Source organism: Nycticebus coucang, chromosome 1 (assembly GCF_027406575.1).
Source record: "Nycticebus coucang isolate mNycCou1 chromosome 1, mNycCou1.pri, whole genome shotgun sequence".
Lineage (NCBI taxonomy): Eukaryota > Metazoa > Chordata > Mammalia > Primates > Lorisidae > Nycticebus > Nycticebus coucang.
In genome coordinates this window covers 132,583,715-132,610,906 of record NC_069780.1, presented here as the reverse complement: position 1 = coordinate 132,610,906, position 27,192 = coordinate 132,583,715, and the positions used below count along the sequence as shown (strand labels likewise).

The window sequence follows — 27,192 nt, the reverse complement described above, 5'->3', positions numbered from 1 at the left end:
TTTCTGTCTTACACTGTCAGGGTCTGTACTGTGTTACATGAATCAGCTGCCGATCCCTCTGCCACGAGGAATGGAAGGATGAGTCTTGTCCTCTGGCAAAAATCTGGCTTTAAAAAAAGCACACACAGGGCGGTGCCTGTGGCTCAGTCAGTAAGGCGCCAGCCCGGTATATCAAGGGTGGCGGGTTCAAACCCGGCCCTGGCTGAACTGCAACCAAAAAATAGCCGGGCGTTGTGGCAGGCGCCTGTAGTTCCAGCTACTCGGGAAGCTGAGGCAAGAGAATCGCTTAAGCCCAGGAGTTGGAGGTTGCTGTGAGCTGTGTGATGCCACGGCACTCTACCGAGGGCCATAAAGTGAAACTCTGTCTCTACAAAAAAAAAAGCACACACAAATTGGGCAAGTCCTTCCTATGAGAAGCATGGACTTCTGTTTCTGTTATTGGAAAGGTTAGGCAGTAACTGAAATAAAAACAGAAGTTGCTTTGGTTTAGCTCAGATCTTCTGAGAAGCAGCTGTCAAGCCCAAGTGAAGGGGGGAGGAAGGAATAGTTGGGAGGAGCCATCCCAGAGTATCCAGCAGTCCAAGGAAGGTTGGCAAGGCTGGGGGTGGGAGGGGAGGATTATGACAACATCAGCCTCACAGATGTCCTATATTTCCCAGAAAGCACTGCCATAGTATTCTTGTCACAGTCAGTCATTGGTTGGGAAGAGCACATGGGAAATGTGACCTTCATACACACACTTGCCCAATAACTTGAGGGTCTGCAAGGTGCACTCTCACTGTAGCTGGCAGACATCCTCTAGCACGTAAGCAGACACTATCAGATAATTTGCAAGAAGTCTTTTCCTTCAGTAATCTAGAAGATAACTTGTCCTCCAGAGCATCATGGCCATGGTAAATTAGCTAGTATTATTAGCTAGTATGCAAACATGTTTGAGACTGAAACCTTCTCTTCCATCTTTACCATGTTTCCCTGGGTCCTATTAGGAGGTGTCACTTCTAACTCAGCTGTTAGAGGAAAATGTCAGCTGTCTTCTGTGCAGCCTTTTCTCCCGCTGGGGAATAGAACACAGCATATGGAATAGAATTCTGGTTACGGGCTGTGTTTTACTTATTTTGTGTGTGCTCCTATAACAAAATACATGAGACTGAATAATTTATAAAGAAATCTATTTTCTCAGTTTGGTGCCTGTAGCTCAGAGGCTAGGGCACCAGCCACATACACCGGAGCTGGCAGGTTCAAATCCGGCCCAGGCCTGCCAAACAACAATAACAGCTACAACAAAATAGCCAGGCGTTGTGGTGGGCACCTGTAGCCCCAGCTACTTAGGAGGCTGAGGCAAGAGAATCGCTTAAGCCCAAGAGTTGGAGGTTGGTGTGACAACACAGCACTCTACCGAGGGCGACATAGTGAGACTCTGTCTCAAACAAACAAACAAAAAAAAAAATCTCTTTTCTCATAGTTCTGGAGGCTGGCAAGCCCAGGATCTTGGCAGGTTTGGTGTCTGGTGAGAAGACTGTTCTATTTCAAGATGGCATGTCATCACTCCATCCTTCGGAGGGGACAATCGCTCTGTCACCATCTGGTAGAAGGTGGAAGGGCAAAAGGACCAAACGCCATGGGGAAACCACTTTTACAAGGGCCATAACCCCACTCTCCAGGGAGGAGCCCTCATGATCTCATCACCTCTTAAAGGGCTCACCTTGGAGATTGAGTTTCAACTTGAACTTTAGAGGATCCAAATATTCAAACCACAGTAGATTTTAATGTTCATAATGGAACTTTAGCAATGTCAACCTCTAGTCCAGTTTCTCAAATCTGTCCATATTGATCCGAATAGGACACTAATTCTAGGTCTCAAGCTAAAAAGTAGCCTTTCAAGCTATTTAACAGCCAACTCCTGTCAAAATCCCAGGCAAAATTATTATCTTTGGGCAACATAATTTAAGGTATATTCTAGTGCTTTGAAAGTTATAACACTTGAAAACCAGCTGCAAATGGGGTGCCTAGGCCACATTACAGATTTAATATCACAGCTTAGATTTTTATTAGAGGTTACGTTTGCATTTACTACAAAACAGTAATGAGGACATTGTCCATTAGAGTACACATTTTTCTCTATTTAGAGTCCACCATGAAAAGCAAGCATCTCAGGGCTGAGTTCTAAGAACTGTCTTATATGCCTCTACCCACTTTGAGAAGCAGCTATATCTCCTCACTCCATGTGATAAAAATCATATAATTCGGGCGGCGCCTGTGGCTCAAGGGGTAGGGCGCCGGTCCCATATGCCAGAGGTGGCAGGTTCAGACCCAGCCCCGGCCAAAAAAATAAAAAAATAAATAAATCATATAATTCTTCTTTTGTGCAATCAGAAAGCAGAGAGCCTGTGTCTATGCTGAATCTTCATGGTCCTGGTATTAATTGTACTTCCTTATCCTGGTTTTCTTTCTTTTATTCTCAATTTTATTAATTGTATATCATTTCATAAAGAGTCAGGAAACTTTAAAATTGAAAGTATATGTGCTTATTGACTAGCATTTTTCTGTGCCTGAAAAGTGAAATGACAGCCATAAAAATATTTCCTTTCTGCAAATGTCATCACCATCCTCCTATCCTCAAACCCTCAGCATCAAAGATGAGCATACCAAGGGTAGAGTCTTAAAGAGATGCATGCTGACATTTTAGCTTTTCCCCCAGATTAGAGGGAACACAGACAATGCCTGGGAGGTGATGATCTAAGGCAGGGGTCCTCAAACTTTTTAAACAGGGGGCCAGTTCACTGTCCCTCAGACCGTTCGAAAGCTGGACTATAGTTTAAAAAAAAACTATGAACAAATTCCTATGCACACATCTTATTTTCAAGTAAAAAAACAAAATGGGAACAAATGTAATATTTAAAATGAAGAACAAGTAAAGTTAAATCAACAAACTTACCAGTATTTCAATGGGAATTATGGGCCTGCTTTTGGCTAACGAGATGGTCAATGTCCGGTTCCATATTTGTCACTGCTAGTCGTAACGAGTGATGCAAGTGTGCATCAGTTAGTCTAGATCTGGTTGGAGATTTAAGATGTTTCATTCTGGAAAAAGTTTGTTCACAGACATAAATGCTACCAAAGATGGTTGCCATTTTGAGTGCATGGTTCCTGAGATTAGGATATGTCTCAGAGGGGAGAGATGCATAGAAATTAGGAAGGCTGCTTGACTTGAATGCATCTTTCAGAGAGTCACAATTCTGCAGTTCAGCCAGTTCCATTTGGTAAATCGTATCCACATTTTCAATGTCAATAGAAAATGGGTTACGGAAAAGCTGTATGTTCTATTCATGGAGATGAAGCTCTTTAAATCTAAATTGGAACTCCTTTTGCAACTTTTCCAGTGAATCCACACATGTTTTATTTGGGAATGCAACCAATGGATTTTCTGCTAACAGATTTTGAGTTGTGGGGAGATGGCAGAAATTTTCCTCCTTCACTTATTTGACGAGGAGGCCTAATTTTACTTCAAATGCTTTCACATGTGATTGCATATCACAGATGAGCTTCCCCTTTCCTTGAAGTTACACACTGAAATTGTTGAGTAGCTCTGTTACATCTATCAGAAAGGCCAGGTGCCATTTCCATTCTGCATCATTGAGCTCTGGTACTTGTTTTTTGAAAGCAGAAAAGCTGTAATCTGTGGAAGTAGGTCATAGAAATGTTTCAAAATTCTCCCTCGACTCAGCCAATGGACTTCTGTGTAGTACGGAACATCTTCACAGGCAACATTTAGCTCAGACAGAAATTCCTGAAATTGTGGTTTAGTGTATTACCTCTAATGAAGTTAACACAAGATACCAGTTTTTATAACAGAGTCCCACTTCAGTGATTTACTACACAGCACCTGTTGGTTGATGAGGCAGTGTATGGCTATTGAATGAGAATGGTTATGTTTGTCCATCTCTTGGTTAATGCAAGCAATTACTCCTTTCTTAGACCCCACCATGCTAGGAGCACCATCAGTTGTCACACTGGCTAGATTTGCCCAGTCCAGCTCCAAACTAGTCACAGTTTGGCAAACCTTTTCATAAATATCCTCTCCTGTAGTTGTTCCTTTGATGCTTGCAGTGCAGCAAGCTCTTATGTGACTTCGAAATAATCATTTGTACCATGAATAAAAATTAGAAGTTGTGCAGAATCACGAACATCATTACTTTCGTCAAGTGCCAAGGAAAAATAGGAAAGGTTTTTTGCAGAGTTTTGCAAATGCTGATGCAAATTGTCTCCCATTTCTTCAATCCTTCATGTATTTGAGGGTCCTGAAAGACTCACTGTACTAAATAAATCGGCCTTCTCTGGACACATCTCTTTGACAACAGAAAGAAGGCATTCTTTAACAAATTCTTCCTCCACAAATGGTCTGCCAGTGCACGCTATTATCTTGGCAACTTGAAAACTTGCTCACAGTGATGAAGTATTTAGCTGTTTCTGCTTCACAAAAGTATTTTGCTGAGTTGTCAATGTATATTTCAGTTTTAATATTTTACCTTTTCTCACTTCTCCGACCAAACTATCATATTTATGTTTATGTTGAGTTTGATAATGTCGACGCAAATTGTATTCTTTGAACACAGACGCTATATTCTGGCATATCAAACACACAGCTCTTTCCTTGTACTGCATGAAAAAGTAATCATAAGTCCACTGTTCTTTGAATATCCTACACTCCAAGTCAATTTCTCTCTTTCTTGATATCATTGTTTCCTAGGAATTCCAAATTGCTATTAGTAAAATACAAATACATATATACAGCACTCCAAAAACAATATAGCAGCAATAACTTTGCCCACACAGAGAGATATAGACTGCACTGCCCATCAATGCAGTCTGATCAGTGTCCATCAATGCAGTCTGACCAATGTCCATCAGTCCAGTCTGACCAGTGCCCATCAGTGCAGTCTGATCAGTGTCCATCAGTCCAGTCTGACCAGTGCCCCTCAGTGCAGTCTGATCAGTGTCCATCAGTCCAGTCTGACCAGTGCCCATCAGTGCAGTCTGATCAGTGTCCATCAGTCCAGTCTGATCAGTGCCATTCAGTGCAGTCTGATCAGTGCCCATCAGTGCAGTCTTGCCAGTCCACATTTCAGCCTTGCCAGTGCCCATATGCTGGAACTCCACTTTTACCTCAGGCTCACACTGGTGTGGTGCAGGAACAGGCACAATTACAGAGCCAGTTCCTCCACCACCTTTCCAGTTCACACTACCCTGTGCAAACTGCACTGTGGTCTGTGAACTCGCACAGGAATCTGATCTCATGGGTGAGAAGATCCATGTGATCAGATTCCACTGCAAGAAAAAAGAAGGCACATATGCCTTTTTTCTTTCAATTCTAAGGCAAGTTCAGCCGTACAAGCATATGGCTGAACTCGCACTGCTCAGAGATTGCAACAGTGTGAACCAGAGCTTACACAGCACACAACGTACAACATCATACACAACTGAATAGCAATCAGAATATAAATGCACTTACTGGCAATTAAATTGGATTTCCTACTCCTCGGCTGTCTGCAGAGCCGGATTAAGTTCCCACGGGGCCCTAGGCAGATTACCAGTTTGGGGCCCCCATGCGATAACAGTGAGCACTGACCATTTGCATTAACACTGACCGCTGACCATTTGCGATAACACTGATTGCTGACAATTTGCATTAATACTGAGCACTAACAATTTGCATTAACAATGAGCACTTACAATTATCATAACCACTGGACACTGACTATTTGCATTACCTCTGAGCACTGACAATTTGCATTAGCACTGAGCACTATTTGCGTTATCACTGTGATGCAACCTCCCTAGAAACTACCCACAACCAACTAACCAACTTAAAAAAAAAAGGCTTCCCGGGCAGCACCTGTGGCTCAGTCGGTAAGGCGCCGGCCCCATATACCGAGGGTGGCGGGTTCAAGCCCGGCCCCGGTCAAACTGCAACCAAAAAATAGCCGGGTGTTGAGGCAGGCGCCTGTAGTCCCAGCTACTCGGGAGGCTGAGGCAAGAGATTTGCTTAAGCCCAGGAGTTGGAGGTTGCTGTGAGCTGTGTGAGGCCACGGCACTCTACCAAGGGCCATAAAGCGAGACTCTGTCTCTACAAAAAAAAAAAAAAAAAAAAAAGGCTTCCATAACTTCAAAACAAAGGCTCTTCTAACTTCAAAAAAAGGTGCCCCCATCTGCAAAAAAAAAAAAAAAGACCTCCTAACTTCAGAAAAAAAGGCTCCCCTTAACTGCAAAAAAGAGGCCCTACTAACTGCAAAAAAAAAAAAAAAAGACCTCCTAACTTCAAAAAAATCCTAACTTGTTCTTACCTCAGTCCTTAGGCAGCAGCAGGCTCTGCACAGGCAACCTGGTGACTCCTCTGATTACACCAGAGACTGAGATGAGGAGTGGAGAGACAGAGAGAAGGAGGGGCGGGGAGAGGCAGAGAGAAGGAGCGGAGTCGGAGAGTAGGAGGGGAATTGGAGAGTGTGGGGCACATTCCACACATGTGCACTGCGGCCTGGACAGTGGGTTGCTAAGCAGGACGGCAAGAACACCCGGCGGGAGAGACAGAGAGAAGGAACGGAGTCGGAGAGTTGGCACACATTCCACACATGCGCACTGCAGCCCAAAACAAGTCGGCTACTAAGCAGGACAGGCAGCTGTGGCAAAAACACCCTGTGGGCCAGATAAATGTCCTTGGTGGGCTGCATGTGGCCTGCGGGTCATAATTTGAGGACCCCTGATCTAAGGGGAATAGAAGGACATGGAAGGGCCCTAAAAGCAGCTTTACCTACATCTCAGACTTGCAAGGACTCTAGGATAGCAGCACATTTCTACTGCATTAGTGTAGCGGGGACCTTGCAAGAAGCAATTTCTCTATGGAGATGTGGGAGAATCTGTTTCTTTGAATAAAAGCTTAGGGAAGTTTCTTAGTGTGGGGCATCTGGGATTCCCTTGGACACCATATATATGTTGTCTTTTTCCGCACCAGTTAGTTCTCCAAATCTGACATTATCTACCTAGAGTTAGTGTCAGATTCCACAAGTTAAAGGGCTTAGGCTGCTCCCACTTCAGATGCCAGCTGCAAATGGAGTGCCCGGGCTATGCACAAATTTGAAGGTTCCCACATCCCTCCCTCAGGTGTGATAATCTGCTAGAATAGCTCACAAAACTCAGGAAAATGCTGTAGTTATTAGATGTATTACAGTTTATTATAAAGGATACAAATGAATAGCTGAGCGAAGAAGTAGGGTGAGGTCCAAAAAGGTTCTGAGCACAGAAGCCTCTGTCCCAGTCCAGTTGGGGTGCACATATAGAGGTGCTCACCAATCTGGAAGCCCCCCAAACCCTGTCATTTAGAGATTTCCATAGATATTTCATTACATCGCATGGTTGATTTGATCATTGGCCATAAGTGATTGGACTCAATCTCCAGCACCTCTCTCCTCTGGGGACAGTGGGCAGAAGTGCTGAAAATTCCAACCCTCTGATGATATGGTTGGGTTTTCTAGAGGCCAGGCTCCAAACACAAGTGATCTAGGAGTGGCTCAGCCAAGAGTCACCCCATTAATAAAAGACACTCTGCTCTTGCCCTAAGTGGCCAGAGGTGATCTATGAAAATGATTCACTGTTCACCTGACCCAGAAAACCCTGCAAAGTCATGCAAGTCAAGAGGTTCAAATCTTCTTGTTCACTTGAAGAATACACGTGAACCTGCCCAGGCCATCAAGGGTATACATGTATGAAAAGCCACTGAGTAGCTGAAAGATGTCGTTTTAAAGAAAGGGTACCATTCTGATGTTACAATGGTAGAGTTGGTAGATATGTCCAGGCCACATACGGACACAGGGTCAGTGGCCCCAAAAAAGTACTAAATTTTTGCTGCATGTGCTTAAAAATGCAGAGAGTAATGCTGAACTGAAGGGCTTAGATTAGTGATTTTCAACTGGTGTGCTGAGGGACACTGGTGGGACCCTCCACAAGAGAGGGTCTTAGTGTGCTCAAAAATTTTTAAAGATCATTAATTAAATTATTTTCAAAATAACTTCAAAGCACAGTAAGTATATTCTTCTTTTAACTTTTTTTTTTTATCAACATAGTTTAAATGTGCTGCAGAAGTTTAACTATAGGTCCAAGTGTGCTGTGAGATAAAAAAGGTTGAAAAACACTGACTTTGATATAGATTCTCTGGTTATTGAGCATATCCAGGTGGGCAAAACACCCAAAATGCATCGTTTATGGATGGATTAACCCACCATGAGCTCCCTCGTAAGAGATGATGCTTACTGAGAAGGAACAAATTATTTCCAAACCAGAAGAGGAGGTTGCAGAGAAGAAAATGATCTCCCAAAAGAAACTGAAGAAACCAAAACTTATGACACATCTATGGAAATAGATGCTACATAAAATAAAAGCAAATAACAGTAAAAAAATAATAATTAATTTAAAAAGACACTCTTACCTAAGGGTTTTGGGGAACTATTGGCCAGGAACTCAGGATGAAGATAGAATTTTTATTTTTTTATTAGACCATGTATTTAATATTGGAGAGCATAACTAAAATGTGTTTATTATTCCAAGGATTTAGCTACAGTAAAAGTTAAGAAATTATGCCCAGAACAGTAAATCAAACACAAAATCTTAATGTCCTAAAACCTTGGCTGCCAATTATAAACAGAATCTGTTGCAGGAAGATTAAGGCCCAATGGAGAGAGGGAACACCCAAACACTGTGTTTAAAAGAGGAAGAGCTGGGGCAGTGCCTGTGGCTCAAGGAGTAGGGCGCCAGTCCCATATGCCGGAGGTGGCAGGTTCAAACCTAGCCCTGGCCAAAAACCAAAAAAAAAATAAAAGAGGAAGAGCTTTATTCCAGCTGGTGGAGCCACAGCACAGAAGAGTTCAAAATGGCAGCACTCCCCAACTGACTCAGTCCTCTCTTTTTATCCAGTCAAAAAGTTCCGGCCCATGGGTACCTTTCTCATTGGTCAGTTTGAATCAAGCTGAAGAAGTGGGCTCAGGCTTTTACAGAACCTCAGGATTTTACAGAAGCAGAAGCAAGTGTTAGTTTCCAGGTCCCAGAAAGTTAAGTTTCTACAAATTCCTAAGAGCTGAGTCACCCTGGAGAGGACCTCACAGGTGTCTCCTTGGAGTTTCCTTGAGAAGACCTCTGTTCTCTTAGAGCTTTTCTGTTCTCTTTTTCTGAGTATCCTCTCTGAAAGCCACCAAGGAAAAGGTTAACAGAGTAGCCCACATTGAAAAAAGAAATTAAATTCTATACAGCAAAAGATACCATAAACACATTGAACAATAAACTGAAGGGGAGAATGCTGAAGCAGAAAAGGGTTAATAGCCTGAAATATTAGTTTCCACCATGGGTAAAAGAGATAATTAGAAATTCATAAAAGAAGAAATATCAACAAACACTAAGCACAAAAAATGCTCACCCTCACTAATGCTGAAAAAGAATTCTAAATTAAAGCAGTGATGATATATAGTTTTCCACTAGAGACTAATCCAATATTTAAAAGATAAAATCAAGGGTTAACTGGGGCAGGTGAGGGGTGGAATTACTGCTCAAAATTCTAAAAACAGGAATAACAATATTAGAGGGGATATACAATCTAAGTGTTTTTCCCTAAAGGTATAAGGTGTTGATGGCTCTGAATGCTTTTAAGATTTTTATTTTGTGCCAATTTCTTTGGGCTTACCATGTTTGGGGTTTGCTCACCTTCTTGAATCTGTGAGTTCATGGCTCTTTACAAAGTTTTGAGGTTTCTCAGCTATCATTTATTTCATCAACAGGCAAAATTACAACAAATTTAGTTTCAAGATTGGATTGACTTTTGTGATTCTAGAATTGGGCGGCATCTCACTATAAAATAGAATGAGTGTTTTAATGAGCTGAGCAGAGCAGTTTAACTTTATAGGCAGACAAGGATGAAGACAGCTGAAATGCAGGACAAAAGCCAATTGGTCCTTTCTTTCTTTTTTTTTTTTTTTTTTTTGTAGAGACAGAGTTTCACTTTATTGCCCTCGGTAGAGTGCCGTGGCATCACACAGCTCACAGCAACCTCCAACTCCTGGGCTTAGGCGATTCTCCTTTCAAAGTTACTTCCCTTTTAGGGTTAAAACAGAGGAGACGTCCACCTTACGCTGACTCAGTCTGAACTAGAATCTGCTGGGTTTTGGAGAACTGCCCCTTTTCAAAGTTCAGTTTGATATCCTAGTACTTAGCACAAGTGACTCCTTTCTGGTTTGGTCTGCTCTGCTGTGGCCTCACATAAACCTTGTTTAACCATGTGAATACTTTTTCCGGGCCACCCTTCTCCTCTTCTCCTGCCTGAACTCCAATGACATAAATTTTAGATCTTTTATTATGGTTCCACAGGTCCCCAATTTTCTGTTAATTTTTTTTTGGTCTGTTTTCTCTGTTGTTCACATTGGATAGTTTCTGTCTTTCTAGCTTCCAGTTCACTGATTCTGCCCTCTGTTTCCTCCAATCTGCTATTCAACTCAATTGCTTAGCTTTTCATGTTATGTTTTTCAGTTCTAAGGTTCCCATTTAGTGCTTCCTTATTTCTTCCACTTCTTTGCTGAGGCTTTCTATTTTTCCTATTTTTTCATGACGCTTTTTAAATTTCATATTTCAAGAGTGTTCCTAACTGCTCATGGAAGCATTATTATGGCTGCTTTAAAATATTTGTCATCTCTGCCATATCAGTATTACTGTCTTTTGAGTCTCTTTTTTCATTTTATTTGAAATCTTCCTGGTTATTTGTATGATGAGTGATTTCAGATTGAAAGCAGTCATTTTCGAGTTAGGTTATGAGAATTTAGATCCCATTTAAACCCTTTGTTTTGATTGGCTCTCACTTCTCTCTGGCACAGGAGGCATTGCCTCATTATTACAGGTGAAGATAAAAGTCCAGATTTCCTATTCACCATCCATTACCATCTGATAAGGAACGTCCTTGTTACTGCTGGGTGGAGGCTGAAGTCCTCATGATCCTGGGATACTGTGGACTGGGGAGGAGGAGCAAAAGTCCTGCTCCCCACTTAGGCTCCTCTGACACCACCCCTATGGTGGTGTTGGGGCACCTTATTAGACTTCCATGAGGGTGGAAGTCTAGGCTTTCCACTAGGTCTTTGCTGGTATAGCTAGTGGTTGAGCTACAATTTCCTCTACTATTTGGTTGAGAGAGTTTATTGTCTAGAAGTTTTCTGTCTTGCTAGCCTGCCTTTTTCCTGGTCCTTTGGCTAGAGATAACAGGTTTGGCTAGAACTGTTCTTTGTCTGCTCCTATTGGCATTCCTGAGTTGCCAGCTTCTTCGGTTCCAAGTCTGAGATCTATAAGGCAAGAAAGGAAATACAAGGGCACTCACCATCCCCGAGCTCTGTAGTAGCTCTGCCTTTTCTCTGTATCTTTCCAGGTCTTCTCATGTTTATTTTATATGTAATGTCCAGGATTTTTAGCTGTACTTAGGAAGAATAAGAAAGTATGTCTACTCTACCTAAATGCAATTTTTAATATTGTTCACTTACTAATTTGACAGTTATCTTTCTTTAATGCCTATGATACACCCATGAGTAAGGCATTTGTGGTCTTTATTCTCATTAAGACAAGTAAACATCAGTTACAGTATAGCATGGTCAGGGTCATTATGTGAGAAGCACATAGTGCTCTGAGGGCCTCAGAACATCAAAGAGGCTTTCTTGGAAAAGGTAACATGTAAGCAGAGACCTGAAGAATAACAGGTGATAGCCAGGCAAAGAGATGGAAAGAACATTGCAACCAGGGCAAATGTCACCTGAAAATCTCTGGGAGGAAAAGAGTTAGCAGAGATAAGAAAAGCACAGGTCAGGAAGGACCTTGTCCATTGCATTATTGTCTGGGGGGGAAGGAAGCCTTTTAGTCAGTGTAGAGAGAAGAATGACAAGATCATTCTTGGTCTGATGAGAGTTTGCTCTAATGGGCAGAAAGAGGGCAAGGAGGCTGGTCAGGGCACCAAAGATGGTGATGTGGACCAAAAAATACAGGTGGGAGAGGGGAGAACATGTTCACAGATATTTAGGGATAGAATCAACAAAATGTGGTACTTGATCAGATGTTGGGGTGAAGAAAAGAAGTTGTCAAAGATGACTCCAGTTTCAAGCTGGGCACTGTGGCTCACACCTGTAATTCTGGTACTCTGGGAGGCCAAGGCGAGTGATTCCCCTGAGCTCAGGAGTTTAAGAACAGCCTAATCAAGAGCAAGACCTCATCTCTACTAACAGTAGGAAAACTAGCCAGGCGCTGTGAGGGGGCCTCTAGTCCCACCCATGTAGGTGGGAGCTTACTGAGCCTCTCCCCCCCACACTTGAATTTAATTGTGTTTTCCTATGTATGGGCCCGTGGTTCATCTACTAGTTTCACATTGGCACGGAGTACATGGATGCTTGCTTTTTCATTCTTGAGATACTTTAGTAAGCAGAATGTTCTTCACTTCCATCCAGGTAAATACGAAAGACGCGGTGGTGACTCTCTGCTGCCACCGTGTGGCCCTGGCAGAGTTCCGCCGCTCACGCTTCCTTCACGCCTGTGGCCCCGGGGCCATCCCCCGCCCCTCCTGCGTGGAGCTCCGGCCGGGCCCGGCACCTTGGGAGCGATGCCTCCCGCGCTTCCCGCTGGCTCCAGCCCCGCGCAGACTCCCGCAGCACCGCGGGTCCGCCCCGTGGGTGTTCTCGGGCGGCGCGTTCCTGCCTTTCTTTGCTCTCCGGCCTCTTCCTTCCTTCCCCCGCAGGCGTGCGCAGTTTGAGACGTGACCTCAGAAGGGATTTGAGAGTAAAACCCTGATTGTTCACACCTGCTGATGCCTGCCCGTCCTGGGCAGCGGCTGCTGTTACCCAGGGCTGTGGGACGGGTCTCTCCCTTGATGAGCTAAAACCAAAACATCTGCCCAGAATTAACCAAACTAAGCCCCTCCCCTCAGGGCTGTTCTTGTTTAGACAGAGAAGGTCTCTCATTTCCTCTTCAGGCTCAGTCGGAAGGTCTGTAATCCTGGATCTCTCAGGGACCGGCTGCGTGACCCCAGGGAGACCACTCAGCATAACCGGCCTGAAATGTTTGGGATATAAAATGACAGGATTGAAATATATAGCATCTCAGAGACTTCCTAACTCTAGAATTCACTTCACCGCCATCATCAGCTGTCCCAGGATAATTTTGTTCATTCTTTTCTCGCTTACATTCTGCTTCTATGATCATAAAAAATAAAGATCTCGTTTATTTTTCAATATTTTGAAATGAAGGAATCTTTTAACTATCCTGTGTATGTAATAGATTCTATCCATGGCCCTGTACTCTGATTTATTTTTTATATGCTGTATCACTATATTAGATAGGTTTATATTATGTATATATGTTTATGTTATATATATTTTTTGTTATATATTATATATTTATATTTTATTTTTCTTTATATGCATTATCATTATATATGTCATACTTTGGCCATTCAGCAAATGTCAGATTCCTTTTGTCTTTGACAGAGTGGAAGGTGAGGGGGTGGGGAACATAGACTTCTTTTGCCCACAATCTTGCCAGCAGTAGGTTTGGAAATCTGTTTGTAAGCATACCTGGATATTGGGATGCACAGCCATGTTCACAAACTTGGCCTTACATGAACTTCAAGTTGCCTCCTGGTGCTCATTCTATCATGATTCCCATGTCCCAGGTCCCTATTCCCTAGCTAGGTCTTTCAGATAAGTGATAAGACACAAAAGCTCCCATTATTACCTGTCCATGAATATTTGATTTCAACAGGAACAAGCAACAGAAGCTCCTTGGTTAGGGGATAGGGATGAAGGAGGGAGCTGGAGGGCTCCTATGGACTCAGAGATACTCCCCTTCCCCAGCTGGGTGTGAGTCAGGACAGCACTGCTTGCAGGAGTTCGGGGAGCCATCATAAGCTCCTGGGATTAAGGAGCTTACATGCACACACCCATTCCCCACTGGCTAGGGCAAATTTTCTATCTTTGGAGATCAGAAATTAATTGGATTCACCTGTAGTCCCAGCTACTCGGTAGGCTGAGGCAAGAGCATCACCTAAGCCCAACAGCTGGAGGTTGCTGTGAGCTGTGATGCCACAGCACTCTACCGAGGGTGACAAAATGAGACTCTATCTCTTAAAAAAAAAAAAAAAGAAAGAAAGAAAAAAGAAATCAATTGGATTTAGTGTTTTCTGACATAAAGAGATGAAATTAGTCTTTTTTCCTCTAGGGGGGAAAAACCAAGATAATAGGCATCAGTCAACAAATGTGACTCAACCAGTGCCCATTACTATATCCATTACAAAAATATCCCTTTCCAACATATTTGCAGGATCTCAGGAAACGTGTTAGTGTAGCCCTTTCATTAACAAACATCATAGGCAGGGCTCAGTGGCTCACACCTGTAATCCTAACACACTGAGAGGCTGAGGCAGGTGAATCAATTGAACTCAGGAGTTTGAGACCAGCCTGAGCAAGAGCAAGACCCTGTCTCTACTAAAAATAGAGAAATTAGCTGGGCATTGTGGCAGGCACTTATAGTCCCAGCTACTCGGGAGGCTGAGGCAAGAGGATTGCTTAAGCTCAAGAGTTTGAGGTTGCTATGAGCTATGATGCCATGTTACTCTACCAAGGGTGACAAAATGAGACTCTGTCTCAAAAAAAAAAAAAAAAATAGAAAAACAAGCATCATAGGCTCATAGGTATCCCTGAGAGGAGGCTGAGAGGGGGTTATGCTGAGTGACCCAGACCCACCCTCCAGTGCAGCCTGGACTTAATCCCTGAGAAGGAGCTTCCCCAAATTGGTGTAAACCAGCCCTGAGTAAGGGAGTGGGGAGAGCGGCGTGGAGGGAAGTCAAGTCAAGGCAAGTGAGGAAAGCAGGAAGAGAAAGAAATGATTGCTACTGGATGAGAAACAGCCTCTGGTGGAAATGAATTAAAGTAGGAGCTGTGAAAAGCAGAGTGAACAAGGGAGCTTAACAAGACCAGGAGCAAGAAGGGGAAAGGGGTCGAGCCTTTGGGTTGGATCCCTCTCCCCTCTCTTGGGTGCAGCACACCTTGGCACCCTCAGACTCCCCTGCAGCATATCCTGTTCCCTAAGGAACACTTCCAAAAGGAGCAGGTCACATATGTGAAGTGTTTATTGCAGTGTTGTGTATGTTACCCCAAATTTGGAAACCTCCTAATTAGCCAATGGTATAGGTACAGAAGTAATGATTGCATGTTAAGAAGGCCATTTAATTTCAAACAAAACATCAACAACATGGAACAAACAAAAACATGAATGATTGAAAAAAAGAAGAAAGCAGAATTTTCTAAATCCTCATTTATTACGATTTATAGGATTGAAAGTACACTACAGGGAATTTGGAAATTAAAACCAGTTGTTAGAGGGGTGGAATGGATGTTTTGCATTTAGTATACAACAGTAAACTCATTCCGAAAATGAAGACATCTCTGGGAAGATAGCAGGGTTCTCAGCCCTGGATACACTTCCATATCACACAGAACTTCTTTTTTTTTTTTTTTTTTTTTTTTGTAGAGACAGAGTCTCACTTTATCACCCTTGGTAGAGTGCGGTGGCGTCACACAGCTCACAGCAACCTCCAACTCCTAGGCTTAGGTGATTCTCTTGCCTCAGCCTCCCAAGTAGCTGGGATTACAGGCGCCCGCCACAACGCCCGGCTATTTTTTTTTTTTTGTTGCAGTTTGGCCGGGGCCGGGTTTGAACCCACCACCCTCGGCATGTGGGGCCGGCGCCCTACCCGCTGAGCCACAGGCGCCGCCCCACACAGAACTTCTTAAAGATACTAATACCTGGGCCTGAGCCCACCTGGCTCTCCCAAAGTGCTGGGATTACAGGTGTGAGCCACCGTATCCAGCTCTGAGTATTCCTTTTATAACTTCTACCAATGATTGAACTGAGTTGTCCAGAAAAGGTTTCTTTCCAAAAGTTTAAATAAAGAGAATGGGAGAATGCTCACATTTAACCCATTCCCCTCCCCCTTTAACAGACAATTCTATTCACTGAATTTGGATCTATAGCATTTCAGGCCCCTTTCAAAACACAGCAGCTATTTTTTGTTTGTTTGTTTGTTTTGAGACTAGGGTCTTGCTCTGTTGGCCCAGCTGGAGTAGACTTGCATGGATCATACCTCACTGCAGCTTCAAACCCCTGGACTCAATGATCCTCCTGCCTCAGCCTCTTGATTAGCTGGGACTACCAGTGTGCAGCACCACACCCAGCTAATTTTTATATGGTTTGTAGAGATGAAGTCTCACTATGTTTGTTGCTCAGGCTAGGCTCAAGTTTCTAGCTCAGCCTCCCAAAGAGCTGGGATTACAGGCATGAGCCACTGGTCACATTTAACACTTTTCCCCAACACATTTCATCAGTTGATGGAGCTGACATTCAGCCAATGTTTAAAACAGCAGCTAATACTCACATCATGCCTACCACATGCCAGTTACTGCCCTCGGTGCCTCGGTGCCTCCACGCATCAACATCCCTTTCGAAGCTTCCAAGAAGCCTCAAACAAGCCTAGAGTTGGCCCTGTGCTCAAGGTAGTAAAAACAGAAAAGAAAGATGCTGGATGTAATGACAAAACTATCCTCACTCTATCCAGAATGGCGCCAGCAGTTTCCTCTTCCTGGGTATCAATTGAAACATAAAACTATCCAAGTAAACTAGAACCAAATAAATTGCTAAGGCCCTGAAGAAGGAGCTGCCATTCACAGGCAGCGAGAGATGCCCAGGTCCACCCTCAGCTGAGTCTTCACCAGCTCAGCGTCCCAACACATCCTCGATGGAGGGAGTCCGTGGTGCAGGAGGAGAGCCACCGCAATGGTGTGGGAAGAGAGCTGCTACAGTCCTACCATACTGTTTGGGGACAAAATTTACATTTTAAAAATTGAGCACAAATTGAGAACAAAGGAATCTGGCTGGAGAGATGAGAAGCAAATGATGAAGCTTCTAGAGAGATGATAGGTCATTTTGTTCTTTCTTTCTCTTTGGTGCTTCTTGGTTAAGAGAAGGCATGAAAATGGCCCTTTGATCTGAAAAAGAACACAGTAGCTCATTCCACAGCTGAGAAGTCAGCAGGTCACAGCTCTAAAAGCCATGAGCTTCCCAAGGACTTTCTGAGCACAGGGTGACTTGTACCTGGTATTTCTGCAAAAATAATACCCCTCCTTTAAGAGGACATAAATGAACCAAAGGCTTCTTTCCTTTACAAACAGACATCCCCCAAGGAAGAATCACTTTGTAATGATTTTTCTAACATGGTTGTGCCTCTGATGGGATGAAAAATCTCAACCTCCAACTGCAAAAAAAGTTTTTTTCCCAAGGCAGTCTCACTATGTTGCTCAGGCTGGTCTTGAACACCATGCAAGAGCCACTGCACCCACCCCACAAATATAGTATTAGAAAGAAAAATTTACTTATCCAAGGAAAGGGCGCTCATGTTTTCTTGAATGCCAACATTCACTTAAGGGGCTGTGTGTTCTGTGTCCGCACCAGACGGTCTGCCTTTGCTTGGTAAAGGAAAATGGAGATTTCTAGGGAATAAGAATTTGATGTCTCTTTTTTAAATGCCTCAGAGACCAGATGCTCCTGACCCATCTGTCTTCAGTCTGCACAGAAATCTCGGGATGTCACCCATCCCTCGGTCATAATTTCTGTGGTATTACGTATAAGGAGGTGGCTGCCTACATTTTATTCCCCATTCTGAATTATACCAGAGGTTCATCGCTTGGGAAAAAGGGGTTATTTTAACTCCGATGTAAATCCTACCCGTGTCATTCTGCAGTTTCAGTGTTCAGAGACGTCTTATGACAGAATATTTTCCTTTCTCTTATCAGCAACATACACACTGGCTGTTTTCCCCAGAAGGATACAGCTTATCTTACTGCCATAAGATGTATTTGGTAGTGAATGACTCTAGAACCTAGAAACTAAAATGTAGCTTGAAAAAAGTGAAAAGAGCACAGCGCAGTGACTTGTGCGTATAATCCTAGCCACTCAGAAGACCAAGGTGGGAGGATCACTTGAGGTCAGGAGTTTGAGACCAGCCTAGGCAACGCAGCCTCTCTACAAAAAAATAAAAATAGGCTTGGCGCTCATAGCGCAGTGATTACGGCGCCAGCCACATACACCCAGGGTGGCAGGTTCGAACCCAGCCTGGGCTAGCTAAACAACAATGACAACTGTAACAAAAAATAGCCAGGCATTGTGGCAGGCGCCTGTAGTCTCAGCTACTTGGGAGGCTAAAGCAAGAGAATTGCTTAAGCCCAAGAGTTTGAGGTTGCTGTGAGCTGTGACACCAGGGTACACAACTGAAGGTGACATAGTGAGGCTCTATCTCAAAAATAAATAAATAAAAATAAAAATAATTTTAAGTGAAAGAAGTCATTCTGAAAAGGCTGCACACTATAAGATTTCAACTATATTACATTCCAGAGGCAAAACTATGAAGACAGTAAAAGAATCAGTAGTTGTGTTGTGTAGGGCTGGGGGAAAAGAGAGGCTTGGTGAGGAACAGGGGACTTTAGAGCAGTGAAACCATTGTGCTGTGTGATGCTATAATGGTAGATGCATGTCATTACACATTTGCCAAAACCCACAGAACCTACAACACTAAGAGTGAGAACTAATGTGAACTGTGAAGTTCAGTTAATGATAATATATCAATATCGGCCCATCAATTGTAACAAAGGTACCATTCCAGTGCAGGAAGTTAATAGATAAAACTCAGTCTGGGTGTAAGCTCTTTACTTTTCATTCATTTTTTTTCTTGTAAATTTGAAGCTGCTCAAAAAAGCCTTTTCATTTAAAAACAAAAACAAACACCACAGAAAGGCAGCTCGGCCTCACGGCTTCCTCTCCATGGAGCCGAAGAGGTGGTGATGATGGATTCTACGGAAGTCTTCTTTGGTACCCAACATGCAGCCTCAGGCGATGTCATTTGAAAGCATTCATCAATATATTAAATCTCCTTATCTTTTTAGTGGTTGTTGCTATTTCTAGCCTCTTTCTTTAAAGAAGAACACAAAGTTAGCTTACCTTCTCAAGAAGTTCCTCTTTCTTTCAGAGATTCCATTACCTTCCCTCACCTTCCAGTCAGCAATTCCAGAGCCTACTTACTCCCTAGGCTGCCAGGTTGCTAGGTTGCCAAAAAGAAAACCTGTGTTTTCCGCCCTTTTTTAGGTGTTCTCATCAGTGAGATCATTGGCTGTGCACTAACTCACAGACTGGGTTTCTGAAGCTCACGGAGGAGTGTTTATTCCTTTCCTTATGGAGGGGAAGGGGCGGGGTTGGATAATAACCACAACAAATGTCATGTTATGAGGAGTGCGCACATGGGAGAAAATATCATGAGGAGGACTAGTGAGGAGTAGTTGTCATGACTTGCCAAAGGAAAACTTCACACTTAACGAATTTACAAATCAATCCAAGAAAGATGTGTACTAAATGTTGCATTTTGCAGCCTGTAAGATGCTTTTCCCACCAGGAGTTAAAAAAAAAAAAAAGATATCCAAAAATAGATCTGCATTCAATATGCATTTTTTTTTTTTTTTTTTTTTTTTTGTAGAGACACAGTTTCACTTTATTGCCCTCGGTAGAGTGCCGTGGCATCACACAGCTCACAGCAACCTCCAACTCCTGGGCTTAGGCGATTCTCCTGCCTCAGCCTCCCGAGTAGCTGGGACTACAGGCACCCGCCACAACGCCCGGCTATTTTTTTTTTGTTGTTGCAGTTTGGCCGGGGCTGGGTTTGAACCCGCCACCCTCAGCATATGGGGCTGGCGCCCTGCTCACTGAGCCACAGGCGCCGCCCTCAATATGCCTTTAATGTGCACAGATACCAACTGACAACCAAAAAACGGTGAAGTGGCGTAGTCAGAAGGAAATTCACATTCTCTCATGATGTCAGGGGTCTGTGTAGTCTCATGAACAAAGTTAAGTTTCCTGATTAAAAGACCACATAAAAGCACTCAATGCCTGCATATGAAAGATAGTAAATTTTTTCTTTTTTAAAGAATGTCTTAAGAAACAGGGTGTGTCTTACTTATATACCTGCAGAGAGAGGGAACACGATTTTCTCTAGGCCTATAATCTGATTCTCTTCCATAATGTTTTCTTGGACTTGATTCCCCACAGAGAACTGATGGGAGGATAAGAAATGTCCCCCTAGCTCACTGGCAGACGGCCTGGCTCAGTATTCGCTTTCTGCCTGCTACCAAAACATCTGGCAAGAGAGCATGACGTTGCACCTCCATAGTACCTCTCTGAAAACTCCAACTAAAAATGAGTACAATCATTAAGCTAATCAGAGGGAAAGGGAGTGAGTAAAAATCAAAATAAAATGGTGTCCTATATTTAGCTCTGGAAATTTATGAAATTTATGAAATCCTATATTTAGCTCTGTGAAATTTAAATTTCCTCTTAAACACAGATGTTTCTGAAATCATAAGAATTTACAAAACAAAATAACAAGTCACTCGTGTAAAGTGATGAGAAGCTGCTCAATTTCCTCATCCCAACGTCTCCATACCTCGCCTGGGGGAGTGAGCTCCCATGCCGAGTAGAGGTGACCTATATAAGTGACCTGTATCTCTTTGAAGGACTGTGTTTCATGCCTGTGTCTTTGCTGAGAGAAGGGGCTGAATAGGGTTAAAATTACAGGTTTTAAGAGACACTTTCTTCCCATACCACTGGGCCAAAAGAGAGAAGAGATTTTTCTTTTCTCTCTCTCTCTGTTTTCTTTTTTGAGACAATGTCTCACTCTGCTGCCCAGGCTAGAGTGCCATGGCAGCCTACCTCACAGCAACCTCAAACTCTTGGGCTCAAGTGATCCTCCTGCCTCAGCCTCCCAAGTAGCTGGGACCACAGGTGCCCGCCATCACACCTGGCTACTTTTTTCTGTTTTTAGTAGAAATGGGGTCTCACTCCAGCTCAGGCTGTTCTCAAAGTCCTGCATTCCAGCGATTCTCCCATCTCCACTTCCCACGGCACTAGGATTACAGGTGTGAACCACCACACCCCACCAGAGAAGAGATTTTTCTTACTCCCTAAAATTTTCTTTCTCTTCCTGTTCACAATAAATGGAGACTTAGGGACAGAGTAAGAGTCAACAGAGAAAGTCAGGAAGGCCACAGGGGGCTGAAGGAACATGCCAACAGCTAGGATTCTCTAACCCCAGACTGGCTAAAAAGCATTGGATTATTTGCTCTGATGACATGTAACAAATGCTACTTGAAGACCACTGGGAATTACTCTAAAGGAAATTTTCTCTAAAGTTGGAATTGTGGAAGTCATTTTTTCAACCTTGTCCACATCTCCTTCCTTTGCAGGGCAACAGGCTTCGGCTTCCTGAACGCACTGTGCAAAGCAGCAGCCGTCCTGGGAAACTTAATATTTGGCTCTCTGGTCGGCATCACCAAAGCCATCCCCATCCTGCTGGCTTCTACTGTGCTCGTGTGTGGAGGACTCGTGGGGCTGCGCCTGCCTGACACACGAACCCAGGTTCTGATGTAATGGGAAAAAAGCCATCCTTCCTTCCTTCCGGCGGTGGGTCAGTTCTGACCGACCCAAGGCTCCAGAGTTTTCCTAGATAGAAAGATGATCAAGTATCAGAACACAAACTCTTGCTGTGACCTAACATTTAGATGCATATCATCATGACCCTTAAATGTGATATTACACAGGTTTTATTTTCCTGCATTGTTACCTTTCCTGGCTGTGATACTACTGTCCTCCACCCGCCCCTCCCCCCCAAGTCAGTGCAAGCTTTTCTAAAATGTCCTCATCAGCCAGGCTTCCCTGGGGTTCTGCTCATCGAAGGTTTAGAAGCTAAGAAGACTGGGCTGGTGTAAGAAAGAGATCCTGTTCCTAATTCAATGTTAACAGGAAATATAAGTTGGCATATTATTGCATTTGTGCTGAGGAGAAGGATTTTTTTTTTTTCAAACAGAGTGATAATTTCCTGTTTACTTAGAAAAGGACACCCAGCAATTCTCAATGTTACAGCAAAGAAAACTGTGTAGTATCAAAACAGGGCTGGGTGGGGCTTTGGGGGGCAAGACAATTAACGTGACTCTGCTGACAAGAAAAATAAAGGCTCTGGGATTAGCAAAACTCTGAGTGAGCTGAAGAAGCAAAAGTTCTGTCAGAAAACCCCGTTAAACTTCTGAAGATACTAGGGGAAAAGGCTGGATCAGTGTCTGTGATTGTGGCACGTGGTTCAGACTGTTTGAAAATCAGCGATCAGACAGAGAGCTTCTGCCCCCATATACCACACCCACTGCAGCTGCCAGATAGCAGATCGAGGGAAAGAAAGTCACTCTTAAAAACTGTGTCTGCCTACCTGACTCTCCATTCATCTAAACAGTCTAGAAAATTGCCAGTGGATATCTAAGTTGTTCTAAACTGCTAATTAGGAAGAAATTCACACCTGTAATAAGCCATTTGGAAATGCAAAATGGTACCTCTTTCTGGTACCTCTTTCCTGTGGGACCTTGTCACCCTGACCCCAGCCCTGTCCGCCCCACACCTACAGTTGACATGCAGCTTGCCAACTGGCATCACCAAAACAGGCCTTGTCCCTCCTGCTTCCTCAGGTACACTGGTCAGTGCGTCCCTCTGGCTCTGTCTCTGTGGGACATCACAGCCTGCCTGCACTCCTGAGGGGCCTCTGGCAGGCAAGGGCAGTGTTCCCTGATGGCTGCCTGGCTGCAGTTTTATCTCTGGAATCTGCTTGATCTTGGAAGAAAGGTCAGCAGGATGTTCCCATGGGCCAGCTGTCAGCTACACAAACTTCTAGCCTCTTGCACTCCTCCTCCCCCAAGCTTGTCCTTTTTTACACATCTTCTTTGAAATCAGAAGCCTCCTTGTAGACTTAGAGCTGATGACCAGCAGCCAGGAATAAATCCCATACTAAAACAATATTCCTTTTTTAACTCTCGCTGTCTTATTAGAGGGTTATCCTTGTGACTTACTCTAGGCATCTCTAGCACAGCCACAGCCCTGAGGCCTCCAGGAAGGGAAAGCTTTTGTGTCCACTACTCATTACATTCAGAGATAGTCCCCACAGGACCCCTTCCCTTCCTAATGACCCTTCCTAGAGCTCAGACTAAGTGAAAAACCTGTTTCATTAACATAAGCCATTAAGGGACTCCTCCTCAAAGTAATCCAGCCTGGTGTTGAGGGGTATCAGGAAGAGGGTGGTCCTCTGGGGTGTGTGCCCAGGGCCAGAACATCAGGAAAACTCAAACCCAAAACTGCAAAGGTGGCAGGAAGAAAGAAAATCAACACAGGTTAGATGAGATATATCTGAAAGATACCAACCAAGTGGGAAAAGAAACAGAGACTCCTCTCACTGCTGCCTCCTGCCATATTACTGGAGAACAAAGACGGCAAACAACCCGAGAAAGTAGCCTGTGATGTTTCCAGATGTGCTCTTTCCCCCGCCTATCTGTACTTTGATTTGTCTTCTGAAAAAAGGACATTTGGGGACCTGAACAGGTCTTTTGGTTGAATGTAGCATGTGCAGAAATAACTGTAAAAGTACAATGTGTCTTTCCATCAACCCATTCAGAAGAAAAATAGAAATGTGCATGAATTCACTGTCTCTAGTCTTCTGTGATAGTTAACTTTGTTTACTGAACTCTCTTTACCTTTAAAAATGTCTCTAATGTCTGGTGTTGGGTCTAAATGCATAAAATAGATCCCAAGCTGCAGAGTACAGTTATTCAGAATGTTGACACTGGGTTGGGTCAGCACAGGTTAAATCAGCAGAACCCCACTTCACGAGACTGCCACCATGTGTCCCCTTCAGAAGGACCATTCTTGGCCTTCCTGTGACCTAATCCAAGCCTCCCTGGTGAACCAAGAAGGATCTATTCTAATCTCCTGGACAGTGTGTGGTCACAAACCTTCTTGGTCACCACCTTTTCCATCTTTTGTCTACTTTTCTCCACTGTCCTCACATTGTTCATGACCTTGATTTTCTGAGAGAGACAGCATTGAAGTTGTTTCCTAAGTATATGATACGACCTGTCTGGCCTGTTCTGGATTTAGCTGAAGATTAAGATCCAGCCAGTAGATTAAACTCTGAGCTGTATTGTTGTAGCAGGTCACTGGCCCCTGAACATGCAACTAACATCTGTTTCCTTTATTATAGAAAGAAAATGAAAGTTTGTGCAAAAATGAAAAGCTAGGAAGCAGTCGCACTTGCTCCTATATCTCTAACTACTTTTCTAACTAAAATCTCCCCATAACTTTTTAGAATCAATGCAGAATATTCCCAAGTCCTATTATTACTACTAATACTTTTGTCTTGTTATTACACACATAGCTGCTCCGAATATAAATTCCGTATGTATCATAATTACAGCCCAGGTACTGGTTCTTAAGGCACACAACTCACATTTGGTCCTGCTACCTGAGTCATCTCTTGACCTCAAAGACAAGATTGTTGATTCCTACCCCAAGTTTCACTGCTAACAGCAGTGAGTCCCAAATCTTGCCTCTTGGGGAAAATATAAGTCATTGTACACCTCTGGTTCCCAGTTTCACCATGTATAGACTAAAGGATCGGGACTAGTTTGCTTTCCAGGATTCTAGAGGATTGTCATGATAATAGCTTCCTCTTCTTATCTTTCTTCTCGTGATGCTGAACCCACCTAAATAGGTTTAATTTATAAAATGGAAAATTAGGAAATAGGCAGGCATAAAAAGAGCTCAGGAAGTTTCTTGGGAAATCCCCTTGGAACAGGCAGAAAGCAGAGTCCCCCTGTCATTTGTGCAGCCAGCTTCAGGGGATCCCAGACATTATCGCTAGTCAATGCCTGTTGGACAGTCACCATCGCCTGTCCAGGAAAGGGGCCCACCCTGCCAGATAGAAGACTCTGATCACAAGGCTTTATCCTGCAGCTCCACTGACTGGTATTTCACTATTCTCTTGAAACACATCCTAAAATAAACATAGGTCAGATTAAATTTTTCAGTGATTTTTACCTAATTTGGTAACTTTATGAATCTCACCAAACCAGAGTTCAGCTTTATACCAAAATCTGCTTAGCTGTTTTTCAGGGTATCTTTAGAATTCAATGAGGAGGTTGGAAAAGAAATGTAGTGACAGAAGGCAGGGTCCAAGATTTCATTGATAAGGTTCCAGTGAGAAGATTAGGGGACAGTGGAAACTTTATGACTTTGGGATCATTTCCAAAGCATTCCATGGGAACATTTTCTGGTTCCTTCTGCCAACCAAAATAGAATATGATATTCTCCTTTTTTTTTTTCTGTTTAAAATCAAAATAGCCTTTACCTATTTCTTTACTAAAAGCACCTTACCTGTTCATGCATTAAAGGCTCTCAAGCTAGGAATGTCTGAATTTGGCCATCATCTGGTGTCACCGAAAGACAAATTGTTCTTAAGGGGCATAGTGGCTATATTATTAGGTGCCCACTTTGTGCCAAACTTAGTCCAGTCACCCAACCTATAAAAACACCGGTCACATTGCAACAGCAACAAGAAATCTACTCAGTAGGGTACTCTGAAGTGGACCCCACATTTATTACGGTTTTTTTTTTTCTGCTGAGCATAGTGTTTTGAGTAAAGATTCTTTTGTAATCTGTGCAATGTAGACAAAAGAAAACTGTCAGTAACTCCTAGATATATTGTGTGTCCCTTCATTGTTTCGGGTGTGGAATGACGGTTCCCGTGTAATGTTCTTTTGCTCTGCATGTTAACCATTCCCCTTGTCAACAGTCTCTCACCAACCAGTTACAGAACCATTGCCAGAGCTTCCTTCCTTGTTTCTCAAACAGCACCGAGATATAGTTCAGTAACCCCAGGATTTTGAGTTACAAGAATTCATGGGTCTGCCTGTTGGCGATTTGTATGTCTTCCTTTGAGAAATGTCTGTTCAGGCTCTTGTTTGTGGCTGGCAGGGTGTGGGTGGGGGCGAAACCTGGGCAGGGCACTCACTGATCTCTTGTCATTTCCTGTGATCATCCAGTAACTATCGCCCATGCGTTGCATGCAGGTAATTAAACCTTTGTGGGACTTAAACTAGGGCAAGGAAAACAGGGAGGATGACAGAGAAAACACTCTCATACTGACCGCGGCTACATGTGACCCTCTCCTTATTTTCCAAGTTTAAAGCAAATAACAGCCTACAGAGGGCAGTGCAGGAACTATTCGGTAATGATCATTTTTGACAGGGGAAGAGAGCACCTTGATTGCCTGGCCTTTTTTGGAGAAAATACTAACTAGTACTTGGAAATGAGAAAAACAGAACGAGGCACATACTGTTTCTTTATATGATCTCAGCAGAAAATTGCACTAAGATATCATCATTTTAAAGTTCTGCTTTCTTCTGAGGTATTATCTCCTGAAAGGAGAGCCGGGAGCTGAGGAGTCTGATCCCTGAGTGGGCAGTCCTGGAGTTCTCTCTCCAGAGCCAAGTCAGCAAACCCCGACGCTGCTGCCACTGCCCTGGCCTCTGCCTCCCGGGGTGTTGCCTTTCTGATTGTGAAGATTTGTGACTGAGTCAGATTGTCTCTGTGATACGCTAGAGCAACTTCCTCCCTCTCCAGCCTCAGCAGATACCTTCACCCCGCAAACAGGTTCTGACAGCTGGTGGTGGGAGAATTTTCAGATTTCAGTTTAAAACTGATGCATGGGGCTGCAAAGTGTCTCGAAGCTGCAAAGGACTCTAGAGGTTGGGTAGCTGTTGGTGACCCTGAGGGGTGTCCAACCTTTTGGCTTCCCTGCAGCACACTGAAAGAAGAGTTGTCTTGGGCCACACATTAAATACACAGACACTAATGAAAGCTGATGAACAAAAAGAAAAAAATGGTCCCTGCATAATTTTTGTGATATCTGCCATAACAGATAAGCAACAAGTCCTCACATAATCTGCATGTGGCAGCCGTGCAGGCCACAGGTTGGCCACCCTGGCCCGCTCTGAGAGTCACTGCTCCCCAGCCTCTCTCCAGCTCCCTCCTCAGCACAGCTCACTCCCTTCCTTCCTTTCCCTCCCGTTTGTTCTTTTCCCTCTTTTCCGTCTCTTGTCAACTCTTGACTCTCCCATGTAAACAGCAAGGCCAAGCTTCACTGGGGCACATAGGACTAAAGAATGTGCCGAT

General features: G+C 43.6%; 1 protein-coding gene across 1 annotated transcript in view; it reads left to right on the top strand.

Annotated features, from left to right (window-relative positions):
• SV2C (synaptic vesicle glycoprotein 2C) overlaps positions 1-23,668 on the top strand; it is a 268,675-nt gene extending 245,007 nt beyond the window's left edge. Inside the window, exon 13 of the mRNA XM_053588340.1 lies at positions 21,393-23,668. Within this exon, the coding sequence (XP_053444315.1) occupies positions 21,393-21,576 (184 nt within the window). The 3' untranslated portion in view covers positions 21,577-23,668. The remainder of the gene's footprint in view (positions 1-21,392) is intronic.
• The last annotated feature ends 3,524 nt before the right edge of the window (positions 23,669-27,192 follow it).